Genomic DNA, 20,273 nt, shown 5'->3' with positions numbered 1-20,273 from the left:
CATATACGACTAATATTAAAAATAAAGTGCAACCAATTAGGGCTATATATGTTCTTCAAATTTCTGGGTATGGTAATCCATCAATACCATGATTTTCCAACATGCATGATGGAATTCATATCAAGGCCAAATAGCTCAAGCTTAGCAAATATATATGCATCCTCTCCATTTGGGAGAGTTCCAAGGTTTCATCCATGGTGATGGCATCCTTACCACAATTCTTAATAAAAAAATGAATTCATGTCAATCATTTATTTAAAATGTTACCTTGTACATGCCCATCAAAATTCCCTTCGATCTTTTCTCTATTAGCTGGTCATGGTTTAATGAAATATTTTGACCTTATTTCAAAAGGAAGTTTTCCATTTCCAAACTAGAATGCATTCCTATATATGTAGGTCTTTGGAAAATACTTCAATTATAAACCAATCACTATATTTTATTTACACAATCTAGCACAGAGGAGAGTACAAAACTTATTTGTTTGTAAAATTAATTTGTGCTCTATGATCATCACATCGATCAACTTGAATTGTTTTTCTATTTTTTTGATACTTTCTTTAAGAATACTTTTACTTTGATGAAATTTGAAAGTGTTTGTTAAACCATATGGAGTGAAAATATTAAGTGAACATGAGATATACCATTGGTGCATAAAGAATATATTTTTCTACACATTTTTTCTCAACCATTAACAAGGTGAAGCTTGATCTTTAAATCAAACCTAAAAGAAAAGTGCTTATTAAGCGTTAAAATGATTGTTAAACATATTTCTCGTTTAAAAGGTTGAGGAACCTCAAATTAATCTCTCTCCACCATCTTCTTTTTAACTTTGTGTTAGTTGTTTTTTCTTCTTTTTTTTTTTTTGCTAGTTTCACAGACATAAGCATCTGAATCCTAACTAGTCCAAATGAAATTGTTGACACTATAAGAAGGAACTATCGGGGTTCATTGCATGAACCTTGTAGATTTGCCCAACCACCTACATGGTAGAAGAGGATCAATGCAATAGATTGGTTGTGAGTTTTTTTTTTTCAAAGGATGCTACTAATCATCCATCATGGAGCTAGCAGGGCTTTGCCTACTGTTCAGTGAATCACTGACTTCCACATCAGACCAATGAACTGAGTCGTAATATGACGGGTGATTTCTAGTTTTTTTTTAAAAAAAAAATAGATAGAATGTAATTGAGCACCAAATTGTCGAGCACGAGTTGGTATCGAGAATTTTTTATGTGCACAAAATAGAGACCCCAAGGCATTTTCCTTCAATAGATATACATGAGTTCCGACAATAAACTCAAGACAACTGCATTATAATAGCAGGAATGATCACATCAGCCTAAAAATATGCAAGAGTTCATCATGCCTCATCATAAACCTTCCATCCTTTGAGCATCATTTTTTAAACAGTTTGAATCAAAATAATATATTAGCGAGTAGATACAAACCGGTGGACAAAGTGATTAAATTATAAAAACACTGTGAGGATTGTTGTTGAGCGTATTTCCACAGTGCTTGGCCAATCTGTCTACAATCATGGTTTCTATCCCAGTCACGGGAGCAGTTTGGACTTAATAGAACCTGTCTGACTTTTGATTGAGATGGAAATATTTCTTTTGAGCAAAGACAGAGACTAATTTTACTTGGTAGTAGGTGCAGGATCATGTAGGTATGTACATATCTTTATGTAGGATAAAAGATGTTTAGGTGTGGTAAATTGAACTCTTCTTCTTTTCTTAAACAAATTTGACTATTTTCTGGAGTCAAATATGATGTAGCATACGTTCTTGCATTTCCTGTTTTATTACCTTCATGTATGTTATGGTTTTATATCTATTTTGAATGATTGCAATAGATTTGGGAGTTGAAACAAGCTAAGGGTTTGAACAGTCCTGAAATCATCAAAATGGCAACCATGAATAGAAAATAAAGAGAATTCATAAAGCCGAGTGCCGCCGAAAGATAAGTTTACAGTCTGATCCAAATTGAAAGATCTCATGGACCATACAGTCTCTGTCGATAAATTTCGGAACAACAAAGCAACATTCATAAAGTGAAGAGGAATTATTGCCATCTAGATTCTTGTTGGAACCTAAAATTATGGTTTAACTATCCCACTGAAGGGGTTTGTTATGGTAGTTCTCAAGGGTGCTTTATGACTTGTGACCTACCTACCCACAAGCATTGGCAATGAAAAGGAGGCAACTTTTGGACAAATCAAAGCATGAATCTGCCCTTCCCCTTGACAAAGGCAAGCCTGGACATACTATCCCTTTCATTCCCTGCTCACACCCACAGGGCATTCATCTTGGTGAGAGGGAGACCCACACCCATCACCTTTGTTCAGGCCGTGATTGTAGCTTGGGGTTCACTCTTCGTCCTCATGGCCTTGGCACCCATCTCACTTTCTAGGTCATGTCTTTTTGCATGGATGTGAGAATCTTTCCATAGTTAAAAGACAAGGTCGTCACTCTCACAAACCATGTTCTAATGTTGAATTGCAATACCTTACTTTGTCTCTTGTAGGTTATATTATACCACCGCTTTCCCTCGACACACGGAAGGTGTAATGGATGTAGACTGTGATCTTTTGCCATGACTGTCTAAGCTAAAATCAACTTGGTGTTAGCTGCAGCGAGTCTCTCATATGGAATCCATCATATGAAGTGCTCATGTCTCACACCATATATATTTACCTACAATACAATGAGGAAATAAAGGTCTACAACTTATCTCATATGTAATCTTCCTCCAATTTATGAATAATATACATCTACCATGATATATTTTAATGGTCAACTAATGGAAGCTAGTCTTAGAAGTTGACCGAAAGATAAATAAATCTTAATTTGGCTTGATTAAAGAAAAGAAATTAGTTCAACTAAGGTTTCAAATTATTGATAGTCGTACATACAGAAGTTGTTTCAACTTCTAATGAGGTATCATGATGGCAACAACTCTCCAAATTATTTGCAAAAATGATATATCTATATGACCATATCAAGCTAATGCTTAGTAGATGTGTGGTGGATTGGAGAGACGATATTCTTTAAGTATTTCTAGAGATACATATGTTTACCAAATGGCCTGCCTTAGCTTAGCTTTGTTTCTTTTCCTCTTTATTTTTTTTTTAAATAAGAGAAGCATAACATCCGAAAGTGGGGAAAAGTGCATTAATAATCAAAAATAAAATTTTAGAATATTAGATCTTAATATCATAGCTATCCTTGTTGCTCCTCAGATATATGGCATGTACTAAATTCTAGAGGCAGATGATAAAAGGAATTCACAGTGATATGATGACCCCAAGTGAGGCTAAGTTTATGACACTGTTTTGAGGCTCCAAACCTTTTTTTTGTGATCAAGATGTAGCCTTATTTCCTGTCTTGAAAGGAACCAAGCAGCAGAAGATCTCTACTCTCCTTGCATCTCGTTTGTTAGATGGTAAATAATAAATTATGATCTCTGTTACATTCATCAATGGCCATGCCCGGCGACAAAGAATCACAAGACACTAGATGCTTTGGAAGTGACATCCCATCCCTCAAAGATTAACCACAATATTTTACTCCCCCAAATGAAAAGATTAACTGCAATCCTGTCAGCTTCTGTTATCCTCCAAAGAAAAGTAGATTCCATTCCCTCTCATTTTAACCTTAACACCAGACACAGAAACAGAGACCTCCCATGAGACCCAATCCATGTGGGCCACCACCCACCTCCCATTGCTTCCACCACACAACAACTGCTTACAAATTCCACAAAGACCAGAGATGAAAGAAGAAATAAATCTAATGAACCCACCACCTCCTCCACAAGCCCTTCCCCTTCCTCCCTACTCATAAACCTCCATCCTCCACTCCCCTCCCCCTCAGGAAACCCAAAGCCATGGACTGGTACTCTTGGCTCTCCAAATCCAATCTTGAACATGGCCTTATCTATGAGTATTCGCTCCTTTTCTCCCATAATGAGCTTGAGGAAGAGGACATCATCCACTTCAACCATGAGTTCCTCCAAAGCATGGGGATCTCCATAGCCAAGCACAGGCTTGAGATACTCAAGCTAGCCAAGAAGTCCAACTCTCCACAGCCGGTCGCTAGGCTCCTCGCTGCGATGAAGAAGACCAAAAAGTTCCTGGCCAAGTACATCCACTCGTTGGTCCGTCGAGAGAATTCGGCCATCGTGGTCGTCCCAAGGCCTTCATACGGTGGTGCAAGGTGGAAGGGAACCATGCTGAAGAGGAACAAGAGGCTGGCGCTACTGAAGCAGGGAAGGCTGATGCTCACCGAGGGCAGTGTCAAGGTTGCCAGACCAAACTCTGTCACGCATAGCGCAAGCCCGGTGGCGTACAACAATCGGGAAGGTGAGAAAGGTGGTGATAAAGATGGATGTTGGGGGAGCAGCACCGAGGCGATCAGGTGGGACTCCATGTTTCAGGACTTGAAGCCAACTTAAGCACATGGAGAAGAGCTTTTCCTAGTGTCTTTCAGCAGGCTTTTGTGCCTTGGCTTTTCAGGAGCCATGAGAGTGCTTTACTTTGGAGGTTTGTCCACTTTGCATTTGTGCTTTGCTTTGGTTGTTTGGTTTTCTGATTGTGAGGAAGATAACAAAATCTCAAAGTTGTGGGAGAAATGATTAGAGGTTAGGTATACATGTATGAACATATGTATGCATGCAATATAAGGGGGAAAGGTCTGTTCTCATGAATTCTTTGATGTATAGCTTGAGTCTCCTCCATCCCAAGAGTCCAAGTCAACTTGATGGAGTCAGTCACCCACCTCAGAAGGGCTTGATTGATGGAAATGGTTGTGGAGAGCATCCAAGCATCCATACATTAGGTTTGGTATAAATGTCTCAAACACTGTCTTCTTGTCAAGAACTGATGGCTGTGAAGGTAGGTGAAAGTGGCTACCAGATTCCATCAAAGCTCTGCAATTAAGCATGCTTGGACAAGAAGTATTATACATTTGCAGAACAGTTGATGCCCATAAATTCTCAAACCTCAAGCCTAGAGACTCATCCATTCATGTACATTGGGGTCAGATCTTTAGAAATCATTCTAAAGTGGGCAACATTCAAGTCAGAAGGAAGAGGAATATGTATTTTGCTAAAAGGGGTCTGTAGACAAACAATTATATGGGAAAGTATTTTTGTTGGCTGTCCTCTAACATCATATGGGATATAATTTGTAGTCTCATATCATGAATCATTCCAACCAACTTAATTAAGGAACACTTTGTTTATCTAAAGAACTCGTTGATCGATTCTCTTTGCAAAAAGCAAGATCATTGGGAGTGAGGTCCCTGCAGATCCCATGTTTAATTTTTTTTAATAATTGACTAAAAAGCTACATGTTCCTGCAAACATCAATAGACCACCATTATACCAGATCATGACCACTCCACTCGAAATCTTTGCGTCAGTTAGCAATCAGAAAAGCAATTGAAAGATTGCCCCGAGATGCCGGTGGTCCGTTAATAAACAGTGTCCCACTCTAGATGTGACTTCGAACTTACTACTGAATTGGGGAGTCTGACTTAATTGTCCACTGTAAAAATTTATAGGTCAGACCTTCTAAAGTTTCTGAAACTTCAGCGAAGAACCTTGAGCTATAACAGAACCATAATGAATTTGAAGACCAAATGCTACTTCAGCAGTTCCTACCAGAAAGGTTTTGATCTGTACCATCGACCAACCGGCTAAATAATTTTAGAAAAATGCCCACCACCAACATCAAGAATTCAAATGCTTCCAAGATGGATTTATTGCTAAAGTTCGCATACTGCCGAACCTCTAATATGAACATGAAGAGGCTGTAGGTAATCCGACTTTGGGATTCAAGCTCATAACCACCACTCCTGGTTTTTCAGACCATTAGCTCAAATCAGAAGACATCAAAATGATGGGATTTCTAATGATAATCCCCCTGGAATTTTGAGGATGGCATTCAGCCGAATATATGCCAGTGACTACCAGGGACTAGACCTCCTAATGATATGGTACCACATTACAGGATAGGCTCACGCATGGGGACTACATATAATATTAAAAATGTCACAAGCCCATTCAAAGGATAAGAGTACATGTAAACAGTAAGAAGACATGCATTTATCATGATAGAATAATGGTCTACCAGTTTTCTACATTCACTCTATCTGAACATAACCTGCCATCCATGAGAGAGAATATTTGATGACCGAGGATGGTGATAAAGGTCTATTATAAGAAAGGCATGAGAATTTCTTCGAGGTATCTATAGTTCATAACTTAAGAGAAGTGTGATGGCATATATAGCACCTTAAAGTGTCAGGTCATTTGCATGGATTTGCAGAAAGAGCATTTGTGAAAACATGATACTGGGAACTAAGGGCATAATGTAAAACAGCAAACTGATGAGGCTAAAACATAGGGTAAAAGATGGTCTAGAAGTGAGTAATTGAGCAGCAATGCAAAGGTACAACAGTCCAAGAAGATAGCCTTGCAGTGAGTTAGGGAGCAGCAGCGACAAAAATATAGGTACAACAGACAGAGACAATGGAGGACGATCCCCAAAAGATGCTCGGTCTGGCAAGAAGCGTAGCTGAGTTTCAAGTCAATAATTTCTTGGTGATGGCACATATATGGAGAAAGGGTAAGGGTTCAGAAATCGATGCAGACAGCAGAGAACAGAATACTTCATCCTTCCCTGAAAACAAGACAATCCTTCATCCAAGTATGATGAGAAGACAAAATGCAGTTCATAAAGTCCCAAGAATGTATTAACTCATAAAGAATATAAACTAATAAGAACCAGCATACGTAATCATGAATCACGAATTCTATTTTTAACAACTCATAACTAATCATCACTTAAGCTTGCATCTTAAGCTAAAAAAGGATCAGAAAGGATCAGAATACAACGATCGTCATAAAAATAGGACTGATAGATCAACAACTTAAAGGATTGCTTTACCGCTGATACATTTTATTGAAAACTATATGTATCCTAGAAAACCTCATTTGAAAACTTATCAAATACAGCTTTCACTAGAATTATTGAAAGCTTAAGAATGAAAACGACACAGGTAAGGAAAATAGACTAGATGCATTATACTATTATGATTAAACACAAATATGCTTCCAGCTTTAAAATTGAATTCCTAAAATTTTAATTAGGATTTTGATTTTAATTGTAACATTTTTAGTATTGGATCAATGAGTCATCATGTCATGTGCAAAGATGTAAGTCACGTTTAGTCAGGTAAAATACTTCAATCTATAAGAAGCTTCTTTCCCAAGATTAACCAAATCATTCATTGGGGCAGAGAAGGCTCCTGATAACTGCACGATATTTAAGTACACAAACCCATTACAACACAAGAACAGGTACCAAAGAAAGGGCCCCAGCTCAAGATGAAGGCCATGTTCATTCGGGTCACTGCTATCAATGATTCAAGCTCCGAGGCTGCCTGAATGACCCACCAGCATAAAGCATTTGGTATACTGGCTTAAGTCTCACCGTCAAAATTATGCTCAACAGAGTGCCTAAGCTACAGACACCAGCTAGAGCTAGAAATGTGATCCTAAAGCAATTAGGCCCCAAGCAAGAATTGCTCAAAGCATCATGAAAACCTGAGTTCTGCTTTGCTGCTTCAACATCATACAAATACCCTGCAAGACCAGCTGAGAATAGGAGAGCCCCAAGCGGATTTCCTAACAACATGAAATTATAGATCAACCCAAAGTGCTTCAACCCAAAGAGCTCAGATGCAGTTGGCACCATGACAGAGAATTGGACCCCATAGCAGATACCAAGTAAAGCGGTTGAAGCATATAGGGTACCATTTAAGCCAGAAGCAAAGAGAAGGTAAGTTATGATCATGATAACTTGGGTGCATGTCATCCAAATGGGCCGAGGAAACATCTTAGACCTGCAAAAGATAAAATCTTGTATAAATCTTTTTTTTCTTTGAGCAAGGGTTGGAAAACCTCTCAATAAAACCTTGAAATTACTCAACATTTTGGCCATGTTTGATCATATATAGCTGCAAAATACAATAACTGGGCAATAAAATGAAAAGGAAAATGGTTCCACCTGACAAAGTACTCAGAAACAGCACCCCCCGCAAGACGGCCGGCAAAATTGCAAAAGCTGAAAAGACACAGCAAGATAGTTGTATCATCAACACCTGCTGCAATACCAATTTGTGCTAGATTATTGAGCACAGTGACACCTGATCCAACTCCAAGAAAGTATACCAAAAATAGAAGCCAAAAATCAGCCTTAATTACAGCTTCACGGAACTCAAAATCCTCTCCCCTCTTAGGTCTTCTCTTCTTTTTCACAGCTCCCTCTCCCTCTGCTAAAAGTATATCCACATCAGAAACATCATCAGCTTCCTGAATACTCCCAGCATTCGTTGTTGATGAAGATTGGGCTAGCAATGGTTCTGATTTATCTAAATTTCCTTCAATTAGACAGTCTGATGAACCAGATGGGCCAATAGAACCAATTTTTTTGCTCTTTTTTGGATAAAGTGTCATCTTCAGAGGGATTGCAAGGGGAGCCAGGAGTAAGAGAACCATTACAGCAAACAAACTATAGGCTACAGCATCACTTGGTGAGGCAACATCATCCAAGACCGTAGTAGCGCAGAGGTAGAGACCTAGCAATATGCTTGAGATTTGGGTAAACAAAAAATGGCCATGTTCTGATGAGTCTTCCTCTAAAGATGGTGTGCAAGGCCTGACAAAATACATCATTGCTAGGCATATACCAGGAATCCCTAGTGTAAGAAATAGCAACAGTTTTGTAGATGAATCACGGAGCAGTCCAATATATATTTCAGTGTACACTGCAGCACTAAGCCCAATGTAACCCTTGAGAATGCCAGCCACAGGGCCCCTGCTAAGAGGGAAGTTCCTCATGTTGGTGACAAGAACACCTGTGCCCAACCATGCACTGCTATTTGTAGCAATACATAATGCAATCCATAACTGCCATAACATCAGAAACAGTACTACTATTACACATAGCAGTGGTCACAACAGTTTAAAACCCAATAAACCAAGGTCTAAGATATGAGGCATGCTTCTGAATAATGTCACAAACAGTAGATCAGCATCTGTCACAAAGTCATCTAGCTAAATTTATTGCGAGAAAATTACAAGTTTATTTACTGCTCCTGAAGGACAATACAAACTCAAAAGAGTTACAATAAAATATTTAAGAATCATAAAGTAACAATTAAATAAGCATTGCTTATGCTTGCATCATCTAAGATGTGCCAACACAAATTCATCTAGTGTCAAAGTAAATAATCTTCAAATTTTAGATTTCACAATTCAATTTTGAAATATATATTTCTCTTAGAATTTACTGTTTGGAAACTTTGGAGCATTCTTGTCATTTACTATATTATCAATTGCTACCTTGTAAGGATATTTTAGTAAAAGAAAGTATTTCAGAGTGAAGTATCAATGTAATTCTTGAACATCATGCTCTCTTTAAACACCCTGGCATACCGTGCCACCCAACTATAAATAAATTTCACAAAACCTCATAATCTATCTCGCATAACCTTTGCTAGTTTCTCTTTAGTATTTACTTTCATGGGTTCCTCTCACCTAATTTCTCCAAGTATCTCCTGTATTCTTAGTCATCTGAGTCAAACAGGAGATAACTCTTAGTCACAGTCAGATAACAAATCTTCCTTCATAAGAAATGCAGCCAACCCATCACCGCCCCCCCCCCCCCCCCCCAAAAAAAAAAAAAAAAAACTCGCTGTTCCCAGCCAATCCTTCTAGTCACTCGCTCGCCCTACAGTAATTGCTCTCTCTTGCTATATTTTTCTACTCTCTTGCTTCTTTGATCACCAAGTATAGCTTCTTCTGTTTCCTATGAATGTCTTATTTCTGTTACAGACCACAAGGTTTACGCGCTTAGTTGGGAAAAGATATCCAAGGGATGTAGACCTTTTTAATTTGGATAATTTTTGCTTCCTTTGCATCAGTCTTAACTTATTATCAGGCAGACTTGGAGAAGTGTTTCTAACGTCTCTAGGTTTCATTGTACCATACTAAAAGTCATCTTCATTGCTGGTACAAAAAATAGGTGTGATGGAAGGACTATCAAAGAAAATATCATAGCACTCACCAATGTCAATGGAAAAACCAGATAGCCTCAAAGGCTATCAAAGATAAGATTATAGCACTCTTTGGAATGGCAATCTCATCATTAAAAACATTGTGGCTTCAATAAGAAACTTTTTCAATATAAAATCGTTCCATTGAAAGAGATCCAGAATTAAGGTTGATACACAGCCAACAAATTAATCGCATAATCAATAAATACAGATTTCCAAGAAATTTATAAGTCATAGTGAGATATTTGACCATTTCCTGAAAACAAAATTTTTTATGTTGATATCGATCATTATACACAGTACCAAATCAGTCTCGTAGACTTCACAAGATTATCATACTCGAGTCTGAGCCACTTTAGAAAAGCAACCTTCAGCCGAGAGAGATTCAATTACAAGAATAATAAAATTACAGGTTAAATTCTGTTGAAATCATTAGTTACGGAAAGCAGAATTGTTTTAAGATTTGCTGTGAAATTTATCTTACCAAACATTCACAGCAGTACATCCATTCAAATGATGGGTTCCCTGTAGCAAATGCCTCAAAGAGTGGAAGTGAATTTAGTTATTTTTGCATATGATTTTTCGAGAAAAGTTTCAGTTTACACTTCATATATACAAGCATCACATGCTCCCTATTCTAAAGCAGTGGAAGTCTATGCTGAAAGTAGACAGGATGAAAAGATCAAGAAGCTAAATCAGTTACTGGTGGAATGGTTTTCAGATGAGTTTAAGCAGTTTGTAGAGATGAAGGCATCATCTGGCACTACAACACACCAAAGGGATGCCCAAGTTATATTTACATGTATCAGACCTTAATGGAGGAAACACATGGTGTTGGATTTCTACTGGTCTTTCGAGGACTTTCACAAAATTTCTCAACACATCAGCTTTCATGGTAAGCAGATTGCCCTCCATAACATCAGAGTGCACTCTTTAAGAAGTATTTTCCAGCCTATCTCTTGATTAGTAATAGCCTAAAAACTTGGGTTGGCTCCCTCATGTTGATGTTAAATCTAATAAACTATCCCCTAAAGCATAAAATTGCACCTTTTTAGAATACATAGACAGAGTGAAGGTGTACAGGATTCCATGTTATTGTTGTTGATGTGACATTTAATGGGTCTACAATGATGAGGAATAACAAAAAAGATGTGGATGCAGATGGCATACTTATGCAAGAACAATAGGAAGTGAAGTTTCTTCTCCCGAGTATTCTCTAGATATTACTAAAGCACATTGCTTAAGAGGAGACCAACAAAACCTCTTAGCGAATCTATTAAAGTAACATCTTCAGAATGTGTAATTGTGGAACAAGCATACTTGCTTAAAAAAAATAAAAAAGATAGAGGCCAGGGGTTTGGGTTTGGCTAGAGCAAGAGAACAAAAATTGAAAAATTAGTAAATTTAATATGCTGACAATAAAAATAAAATAAAATTTTTGCCATTATTCAGATTAAATTTAGCTTCATTAGCTTTTTATGGTTCCACGACAAAAATCATTTCTTGTGATAGCTACATACCAAGTTGAAGATCATTAAATCATGAAGTAATTCGTGGCAACTTTCCTATAAGAGAAGACATAGATCATTCTTTGAGAGAAGAATGGGGCGATACCAATCAATTCATTTTAGGGAAGTTGAAATGAGAACCAAGTTAAGAGAAACATAAGGTTTTTTTATAGGATACAAAGCAATTTGGAGCTTGCTGGGAGAATCCTAATACCATTCTAGCCAGGATCAAGTTCATCGACAGATGAACCCTCATGTTGAAAGATTCTTCTATTGCATTGCCTCCACATTAGCCATTAAAGCACCATAATGATGAGATCCCACCCAATCCTGGAAAACTTCTTAACTCTCCCAGGCCTTCAGAAAGTCCAATTGGACGAAAGAACCAGGACAACCTTTGATACGCATAACTTTGTCATGTTTCAAGATCCTCCTGTGAAATGATATTGGCAGAAAAAATGAAATCCATTCTCAACCTATGTTATATAATTCGTTAGTTTGCTTGTATGGTTTCGAGTTCATAATTCAAAATTCATAGCAAGGTATGCTGAATCGGTATCGGTAGGCGTACCGGTCGCCTACCAGACCGGTTCGCATCGGTTCCTAGCCGTACCGGACCGGTGCCAAACCGGTCTGCATAGCACACACGCGCACTGCCCAGCGCGCGCGGGCGGCATGCTACCCACAGCGAACCGGTGCAAACCGACCGGTTCGCACTAGTTCCTAGCCGTACTGGACGGAACCATCCGATTCCGTCTAGTATGCATCTAATACCGGCCGGTTCCAGTCCGGTACCGCTTGGTTCCGGCCAGTTCCGGCCCCATCAGTACGGGTTGAACCGGCCGATACGGGCCGGTTCAGCATACCTTGATTCATAGCCAATCGATGAACCAAATATGATAGAACTAGGATTAGAAAATATATTTTCATATTAACAATAATTTTAATTTTAATTAAAATAATTGATTTTTCAAATATAATATTACTTTAAAATTTAAGAAAAACTAATGCTCTTTCATTATTTCTTATCGGAATACATGTTTTATCTTTAAAATAAATTTTATTTGAGAAATATTAGGAAAAATTATCTCCTTCCCCATGTTGGTTTTTTTTTCAAAAAGAACTTCCTCTTTCCTACATTAAGATAAATGTTTATTTGAGAGATACTAGGAAAGATTCTCTTTACTTTTCCATGTTTCCTAGTCATTCTAGATTAGAGTCCCAATCTCATCAGCCCACTCACGTTTTAATTACTCTTTCATTAAAACTTTTATACAAGCAAGCATCACAAAATCTCGTAACACAGAGATAGACCCCAAGCTTTATCTAGTGGAAGAAAGGTTTCTCTATCTTCCTATCTACCATATGATATTGAGTCATGTTGCGAATACGTTTGATATGTACCAATTTGCAAAACAACCATATGCCTGGTGATTTAGGTTGTTCTCAACATCTGAGCCGCAAAGGACATGGGCGGGTTCCTTTAAAAAAGATTCTCCGATGTCAAAAGCCTTTCTGATGGCCCACCAATAAAATGTCTTTGTTTTCAAGGAGCTACAGAATTACATACTGGAGTGAATTCTTTCAGATAATTCAATCAAAATTTAAGAAACAATAATTGGATTTGACAGAGAATGCAGTAATGCACCATTACAATTCCATCTCCAAACTACTCTATCTGGATTAAGGAAAGGACTGTAGAGGGGTGAAGAAGATAAGAGATTAGATGATTCCAGAAGAAGGTCACTTCCCAGCTCTTTTCTGAATTTTATATCCATGAGAGGTCCCCCCTCAGACCAACAGATCTGAGAGTCCACAATGGAACTTCTATCAGAGTCTAAATATAACAGATTGATGTTTGCTTTTGGAGGAATTTAATATGAGCTCATTTTATTGAAATGTTGTCTTCCAATTTCTGAATGAACACTGACACATTTACCTGCCTCATCTCTTGGAGTGTGGATATAGATGGAACATGATGAAGTCTGGATGAGTGTGGGCAATGCACCATCTATCTGTTTCAGTCCTAAGTATGGGGCTCTAAGTGTGGTACTGAAAATTTGTTATAAAAAAAGTTAAACAAAGACTCAACATATGGCCAACTAAATCCTCTCAATTGTGAATAATGTCATTTTGATAAACTTAGTTACAGTAGCCATCCCAGTGAATATAAAGTCCGATTCTAGAAAATGAAAAGTTACTTTAAAGAGCTATCAAAAAGGATGTCAGGATACTTCTTCTGATTAAACAGGCAGTGAATTGATCCAGGGTACTTCGATTTGCTCTCAAATCCCAGAACAAGCTCACTCAGCAACACATTAATGGAAGCAGGCTGGTGTCTGACATATGAATTGGATAATCAGAGATTTTATAACTAACATAACAATGATCTATGCTTCCAGACTAACATGTTTTCATTACTCCGAAGGAGTTGAGGACCTGAAGCAAGCTGCTGTCCTCTCATCATTTTTACAACCACTCCCTGCATATCTAGCTTTGACATACCCACCTAGCCCTGAAGGCTAACATTGCAATCTGATTAGTTTTCCTTCTTTTATGAACATCATAGTGGGCATCAAAGCAATGAAAACTATGCACACTGATAGATCTTAAACATGTAATGAAGGATTATGCCATTTGGTTTCACATCTATGCAGCTTATCCTAGCAGTTTTAAGTTTATGAATAGACATCTAGCATTGCATTGATTGGATGAACTCTTCATATGCCATAAACTTTGCAAAGTCATGTCTGCTTGTTGCTTTTGTGTTATGATATCATCCTTGCCCAAAACTCTTACACCTTCACTAATTGACATTAATCACTTAATGTCTTGGAAGAGTCTAAGGGTAAACTATCCAGTCATCAACATTCCTTATCTCCATAACATCAACTAGCTTGTTATCTTCAGCATCTACTATATGTTGTTTGTCTCTTCTTGGTGATCAATTAAAGAATCTAACTATGGTTCCTTTCTTCCATACAAATTGATGGAAACAATATTCCTGCGAAAGATTTTGTAAGAAGTTTGGCCTGTCTTCAATGGAGAAAGATCAAACGAGGAGAAGATCAATGGAAAAAGAAGAGACTGCAACCAGAGTAGAGCACACTTGAGATTAGACAGACTTTTGCCATAGATTCTTCCTTCATATAAAACCATCAGCACATGGACTTATATAAACTTAAAACCAACTTGACATGACCCCAAGGATTCAAAAATATACTTTGACCCAAATGATTGCCCCCCAAAAAATGAAGAACTTCACTGCTTTTTCACAAACACTTTTGTACAATTAACTGCCCCTACACAAATCAGCCTTTACCTCATGCATCTCTGGCATGTCATCAATCCACGGGCCACTTAAACCTCCCAAATCAGAAACTAATAACTATCTCTCTTTTGTACAATGATAACACAAATTATAGCACATAAGCATGAATTTATCATAATAACTCTCCGACCAAATATGCAAGCGCATAATTAAGATACATAGAGAGGCTACTTCTCCTCCTACCAACCGCCCAGTTCCATTGAATCAAAAGGACACTCCATCTCAAAGCATAAATTAGATGCCTATAACATTCATATCTTTCTCCACATACACAGAATCAGAATTTTTTAAAGTAAAACGGAATCAATAAGTATATCAAAAAACAGATAGGAGTCAATAACAATTGCCGAAACAGTAAAACCGTTAAAAATCAAATCTTTAAACGATAGTTCATCAGAAAAACATAGATCAGAGAATATAATCAAAGATCAAGAACCCAAGAGTAAGGAAATATACAAGAGAGCTCACTCACCACCCAGAAGGGCAGGCCGGAGACGGTCTGGCTCACGCCGAGCCAGAGGACGCCGAAGCCGAGGAAAGAACAAGCGCCGCCGATAAGGAGGACAAGCCAGGGCGGGAAGCGGTTGCAGACGACGCCAGGGATCATGCCGAAGTTCTCGCCGAAGTCATTGGCGACGCCGAGCATGGTTAGCTGCCGCTGGTTGTAGCCCAGCACCGACTTGAGCGAGTGGGAATACAACGGGAAGGTGTAGGCGCTGCCCGCCGCCACCTGCACCCACACCGCCGCCGCTAGCCCCACCCATGGCGGCCGGCTTCCGGCCTTCACCGCCGGCGGCATCTCTACTTCTCTTTTACTAACCACCTTCCCCTTCCGACCTCCTCTTGAACCCTCCCTTCCCCTTCTTGTTTATTAGTGCTGGCGTGTGAGTCTTTTCTACCAAATGGCGAAAAGGTAGTGAACCGGACAACCATGACCGGAATTGCCTCCTGGCCATGTCTAAAGATTATTTAGATTCTCTCACTACAAAAATGTGATGGGGGTCTTAGTTTAGATCGGTTAGCACGTGTCCTGAGTTGTTTAGTGTTAGTTTTTAATTACCGTATAGGGAATCCAAGATGCCCACGGAAGAGTTTTTTTCTTTTTTTTTTTTTGTTGCTTGGAAGATAAAATTTTTAGTTGGACTGAGATAGTAGAGTAGCCCAATTGTGAAGCAACATGCACAAATCTTTTGTACATATTGCTTTACGATCCAATGGTTTAGTGGTGGATCTAGTTCAATCAATAATTTCTTCATCAACAATGATTTGCTATAATAGTGTAGGCATATTTATTTTATATAAAAGTTTATGGCATGCAGTTAGCTATTATCATGCAATGTATGATATGAAATACTATAATTTTGAGACTAGAACTCTCTAGATCAACCTTTTCGAGAAGATTCTCTTCTTTATTAAATGAATGATTGAGTCGGAAGCATATGAATCACCTTCTGGCTTAAGATAGACAAGAAAACCTTCTTCCACCTCTATCCTTGGCCACCATTCTTTTATGTATGTATGTATGTATGTACTTGAGAAGAAAGAGACTGAACCAACAAGACATAGGCTTGCTTTGTGAGGATTTGGATATTGAAATATGCTGATATATTTCACTCAAAAGAATGAAAAATGTCTGGGGATAAGTATCGATTAGTTGTTAATGTTAATTTTTAACTGAGATTAAACTGGAGTCAAAGATGTTCTTAGAAAAGTACATACCATTAGCAGCTCGTTTTATATCCATAATCGCAGTTGATGATTTAGAGGAAAGGGGCATGTAGTAATATACCAGGCCTTCTATAGAAAAGATGAACCCTCTACAAAAACATTATGAGCCAGTTATAATGGTGGCAAATTTTAATTTGATCCAAGAACCTGACCCATCTTGATCTAATCCTAGTTTGGTGAAGTTTGAACCAAAAGTTATTTAATTGGCATCCAATATAGAACAAGCCTTCTTCTTGTTGAGCGTAGATTGGAGCTATTAAATTCTTAGTGATAATGTGCCACCACTAAGATTTATATTTTGAGCTTTCTCCGGGAGCAAACTCTCAAAAATGTAATGCCAATCAACGGAGCTAACAATTGGAGCTTGCAGCTAATCGAATGACCTATACTTACATGTGTTTGCATGATAAAGAGCGAACTAAGCCTATAATATTCTATAAAAAATCAAGATAAATGAGGGTGCAACCCTTTGGGATACACCAAAAATGATACAATATGATTTTATTTATTTATTTATTTTTTGATGCCAGCCACCACTAGAGGATATTATAGCGTTCTTCTTTTAGGTTGGTTTCCGCAGGCCATGAAAGCTGTCGTCCCATTAAAAATTTGTCAGAAGAGGAGGGACCCACACCATGCCAAACCTGGCGTTTGTAAATGAGCGAGTCCTTGCTGCCGTTGTGACATGGGAGGAGTCGCTCCAAAGAAACTACTACTAGGGATTGGGTGGTCTGGAATTTGAAACATGAGATCAGCATTTGACGGTGCACTATTGTGGGTCCCATGAGTCAGCAGAGAACTCATTCAAGCGGAGGCATGCACCATAAAGTTTTGGGTGGGGTTTTTAAATAGCGTCACAGAGTGCTTCGTTAATGAGTGTGTCCCTCTGGTTTCAAATGGGTCTGGCGAGGTGCGGACAAGTACCCACTTTGCAATGATTATAGGACAAACGAATCCCTCTCTCTCTCTCGTGGTCGGTGGCGGGGGGTGCTGCACCTTTGCCTTAGTAAATGGAGGCAAAAGCACCTTTAGGAAAAGGGAAAAAAGATGAGGCAAAAATTGTCTTGGGTGCCGATTCGGGAGATAGGGATGACCTACTATGAACCACCGGACTGGGCTCGGTCAACTTGACTAGCCCAGCTATTTTTTAATTCAAAAAAAAGATCGGCACATACCGCACACGTGTCTTGAGAGAAAATGACTTTCGATGGGATTCTTCTTCCTCCTTAAAATAGTCGGACAGAATCTCACTATGAGTCGAATTCTGGCCACGGCCAATTTCTATTTAGAGCTTCCCCCATTTCTCCTCCGCTTCCCATCGGAGATCCAAGCTTGAACAGAGCTCTCGCCAAAGTATTTCTCCGGTTTCCTTTTAGAAGCTCGATCATCGTCGCTGCAGCCATTCGCGGCCGAGAACCAATTAAGGATCGAACTAGCTTCGATCTACCTTTCTTTCTCTCTTCTGGATTCTTTGAAAGCTCGGTGCTGGTTGGTGATCGCCGGATTTTGGCCGAGAAGAACGAGTGCCCTGTTTTTTCCTATTTTTCTTTAGATATTTCCAATTTCGCTCCTTTTTCTGGCCGGTTCCTCCGTCGGTTCTTGCTACTGAGACCTCCCTCCATTTCTCCACAGCGGCTTGTGGCCTTAGCCAGAGTTTCAGCTATCAGGATGCCTAGATCTCCATAACTATTCTAGACCCCAAAATATCTAAGTTTAATTTAAAGTGGGTTAACCTTGGATTTTCTTAGCAATTTGATTAGACAATCTAAATTGATCTTCCTTCCAAAAGAATTTACTCCAAATTCAATTGGTTAGAAATCTTCGAGCCAATATCATTATGAGTAGAATTAACTCTATTAACCTCCAAATCTTTCAGTAATTAAAATTTCTAACATCTATCAGCAACGCTATATGCGATAGCTCATATAAGCATCTCAAAATCTTGGTCTCTACTCAATATTTTATTTTACTAGCAGCTTCATCACAATGGTAAAAGATTTAAGGTCGAATCATAAACCTAGACTTGAGTTTTATTTGAAACATCCAATATTCTCCAGCAATTATAAAAAAAATCTAGTAGCCCAATCTAAACATGAAAATTTAAGTTACTAGAATTTTCCACCAATATGCTAACTCTATGGCTTCAAAATAAAATCAAATATATCAATATTAAATACACCAATTTGTAGTATCCAAAACTTTCAATTCCAAATATACTCCACATACAGATTCAATCTTGAAGAACATTCCTTTCTAGTACTATGAAAAAAAAAATTAGCTCACTCCAACACTATGAATGATCTACATACAAAATTCACTCTAATAATTAGCAGCAAAAATAAAAGTGCAAGAACATCTAAACCCATATCATGTTTGAAATTCTAAGTTATTTAAACAACACATGAACATGGTACAGTATAATTGGTATACCATGGTTAACCTTCCTACACTTATCTTTGGTCAAACCACTCTAATCATGATCAGAGATATAAATCATCCAGTCCTTCCGTACTCATCATATACCAACACCAATGCATACATTTTAATACAATAGATAGTGATCTTACACCTATGCTCTGAATTTAATTCTATTACTTTGGTTATGTCCCAAGTGATTATACTCCTAAGCTCTGATATATTTTTGTCACAATCCTTAATGATCTTAAACCTATGCTCGGATACTACTTCTGTCATGCCCCAAACCTATCACCTAGGTCGGCCATGTGACATAACCGTATATTTTCTAGATCAAAAACCTAGAGAATATGCAAGGCCTGAAAAATTTATTACAACCTCAATATATATCCATGAACAATAATGACAATAATTCATAACTAGTATAACAAACTTGTACAAAATTATAAAATTTATTCATCCAATTGGTAACAAGGATGCTCTAATAATTCATCATTTTCTAATCTCAACCATAGCCAAGAACTACGCACACTACAACTCTAAAAAAAATGAATAGTTGTGAGCTTTACAGCCTAGTAAAAATCTCTGCACATTCACACCAATAAAATAATATAATTTGAAAATAGCAACGCGACATCAAAATAAAAATATAAATTAGAAAAATTCTTTTCAAACATCCAATATAACTCAATTAAACCAACAAATATCTGCATATACATACATCAAATTTTTTGGGCTTGTCAAAAGAGACAGATGTCACAAATACTAACAAGTAAAACTTTTTATTTAGCATTGGTTTCATGTGTCTTATCAATTGTTTCTCATTATCTCAATTTTAGATTTCTTAGCAATTACTTTTCCAGCTTTGGATTAACCAAAATTATGACCTAGTCCAAGACTGCTAAATAAAATTCTACGCATAAGCTCGTGGAGGATATCCCACATATAAGCTCATGGAGGTTGTCCTACGCGAAAGCCCATGGAGGCTATCCCACACAAAAGTTCGTGGAGGCTATCTCACGCGTAAGCCAATAAAGGCTATTCCATGCATAAACTCGTGGAGGCTATCCCACGCATAAGCTCATAGAGGCTATCTCCTAACAAGGTTAATCTAAATCATATCTTATTCATTTGATTTGCATGTTATAGTTATCAAATCAATTCG

General features: G+C 38.0%; 2 protein-coding genes across 2 annotated transcripts; one reads left to right on the top strand and one right to left on the bottom strand.

Annotated features, from left to right (window-relative positions):
- The first annotated feature begins 3,517 nt into the window (after positions 1-3,517).
- Positions 3,518-4,709, top strand: LOC120112901. The gene has a single exon (XM_039133014.1). The coding sequence runs from the start codon at positions 3,891-3,893 to the stop codon at positions 4,455-4,457; it is 567 nt and encodes a 188-aa protein (XP_038988942.1). The 5' UTR covers positions 3,518-3,890; the 3' UTR covers positions 4,458-4,709.
- A 2,456-nt stretch (positions 4,710-7,165) lies between these two features.
- LOC103696035 (protein NUCLEAR FUSION DEFECTIVE 4-like) lies at positions 7,166-15,914 on the bottom strand. Its single transcript, XM_008777535.4, has 3 exons — positions 15,438-15,914; positions 8,077-8,978; positions 7,166-7,912 (listed from the first exon to the last, which is right to left on the bottom strand). The coding sequence occupies exons 1-3, from the start codon at positions 15,762-15,764 to the stop codon at positions 7,426-7,428; spliced, it is 1,716 nt and encodes a 571-aa protein (XP_008775757.2). The 5' UTR covers positions 15,765-15,914; the 3' UTR covers positions 7,166-7,425.
- Between the last annotated feature and the right edge of the window lie 4,359 nt (positions 15,915-20,273).

The sequence above is a fragment of the Phoenix dactylifera genome, chromosome 1 (genome assembly GCF_009389715.1).
Source record: "Phoenix dactylifera cultivar Barhee BC4 chromosome 1, palm_55x_up_171113_PBpolish2nd_filt_p, whole genome shotgun sequence".
In the NCBI taxonomy this organism is placed as follows: domain Eukaryota; kingdom Viridiplantae; phylum Streptophyta; class Magnoliopsida; order Arecales; family Arecaceae; genus Phoenix; species Phoenix dactylifera.
The sequence above is the reverse complement of the archived record's forward strand: the minus strand, read 5'-3'. Positions and strand labels throughout refer to the sequence as shown.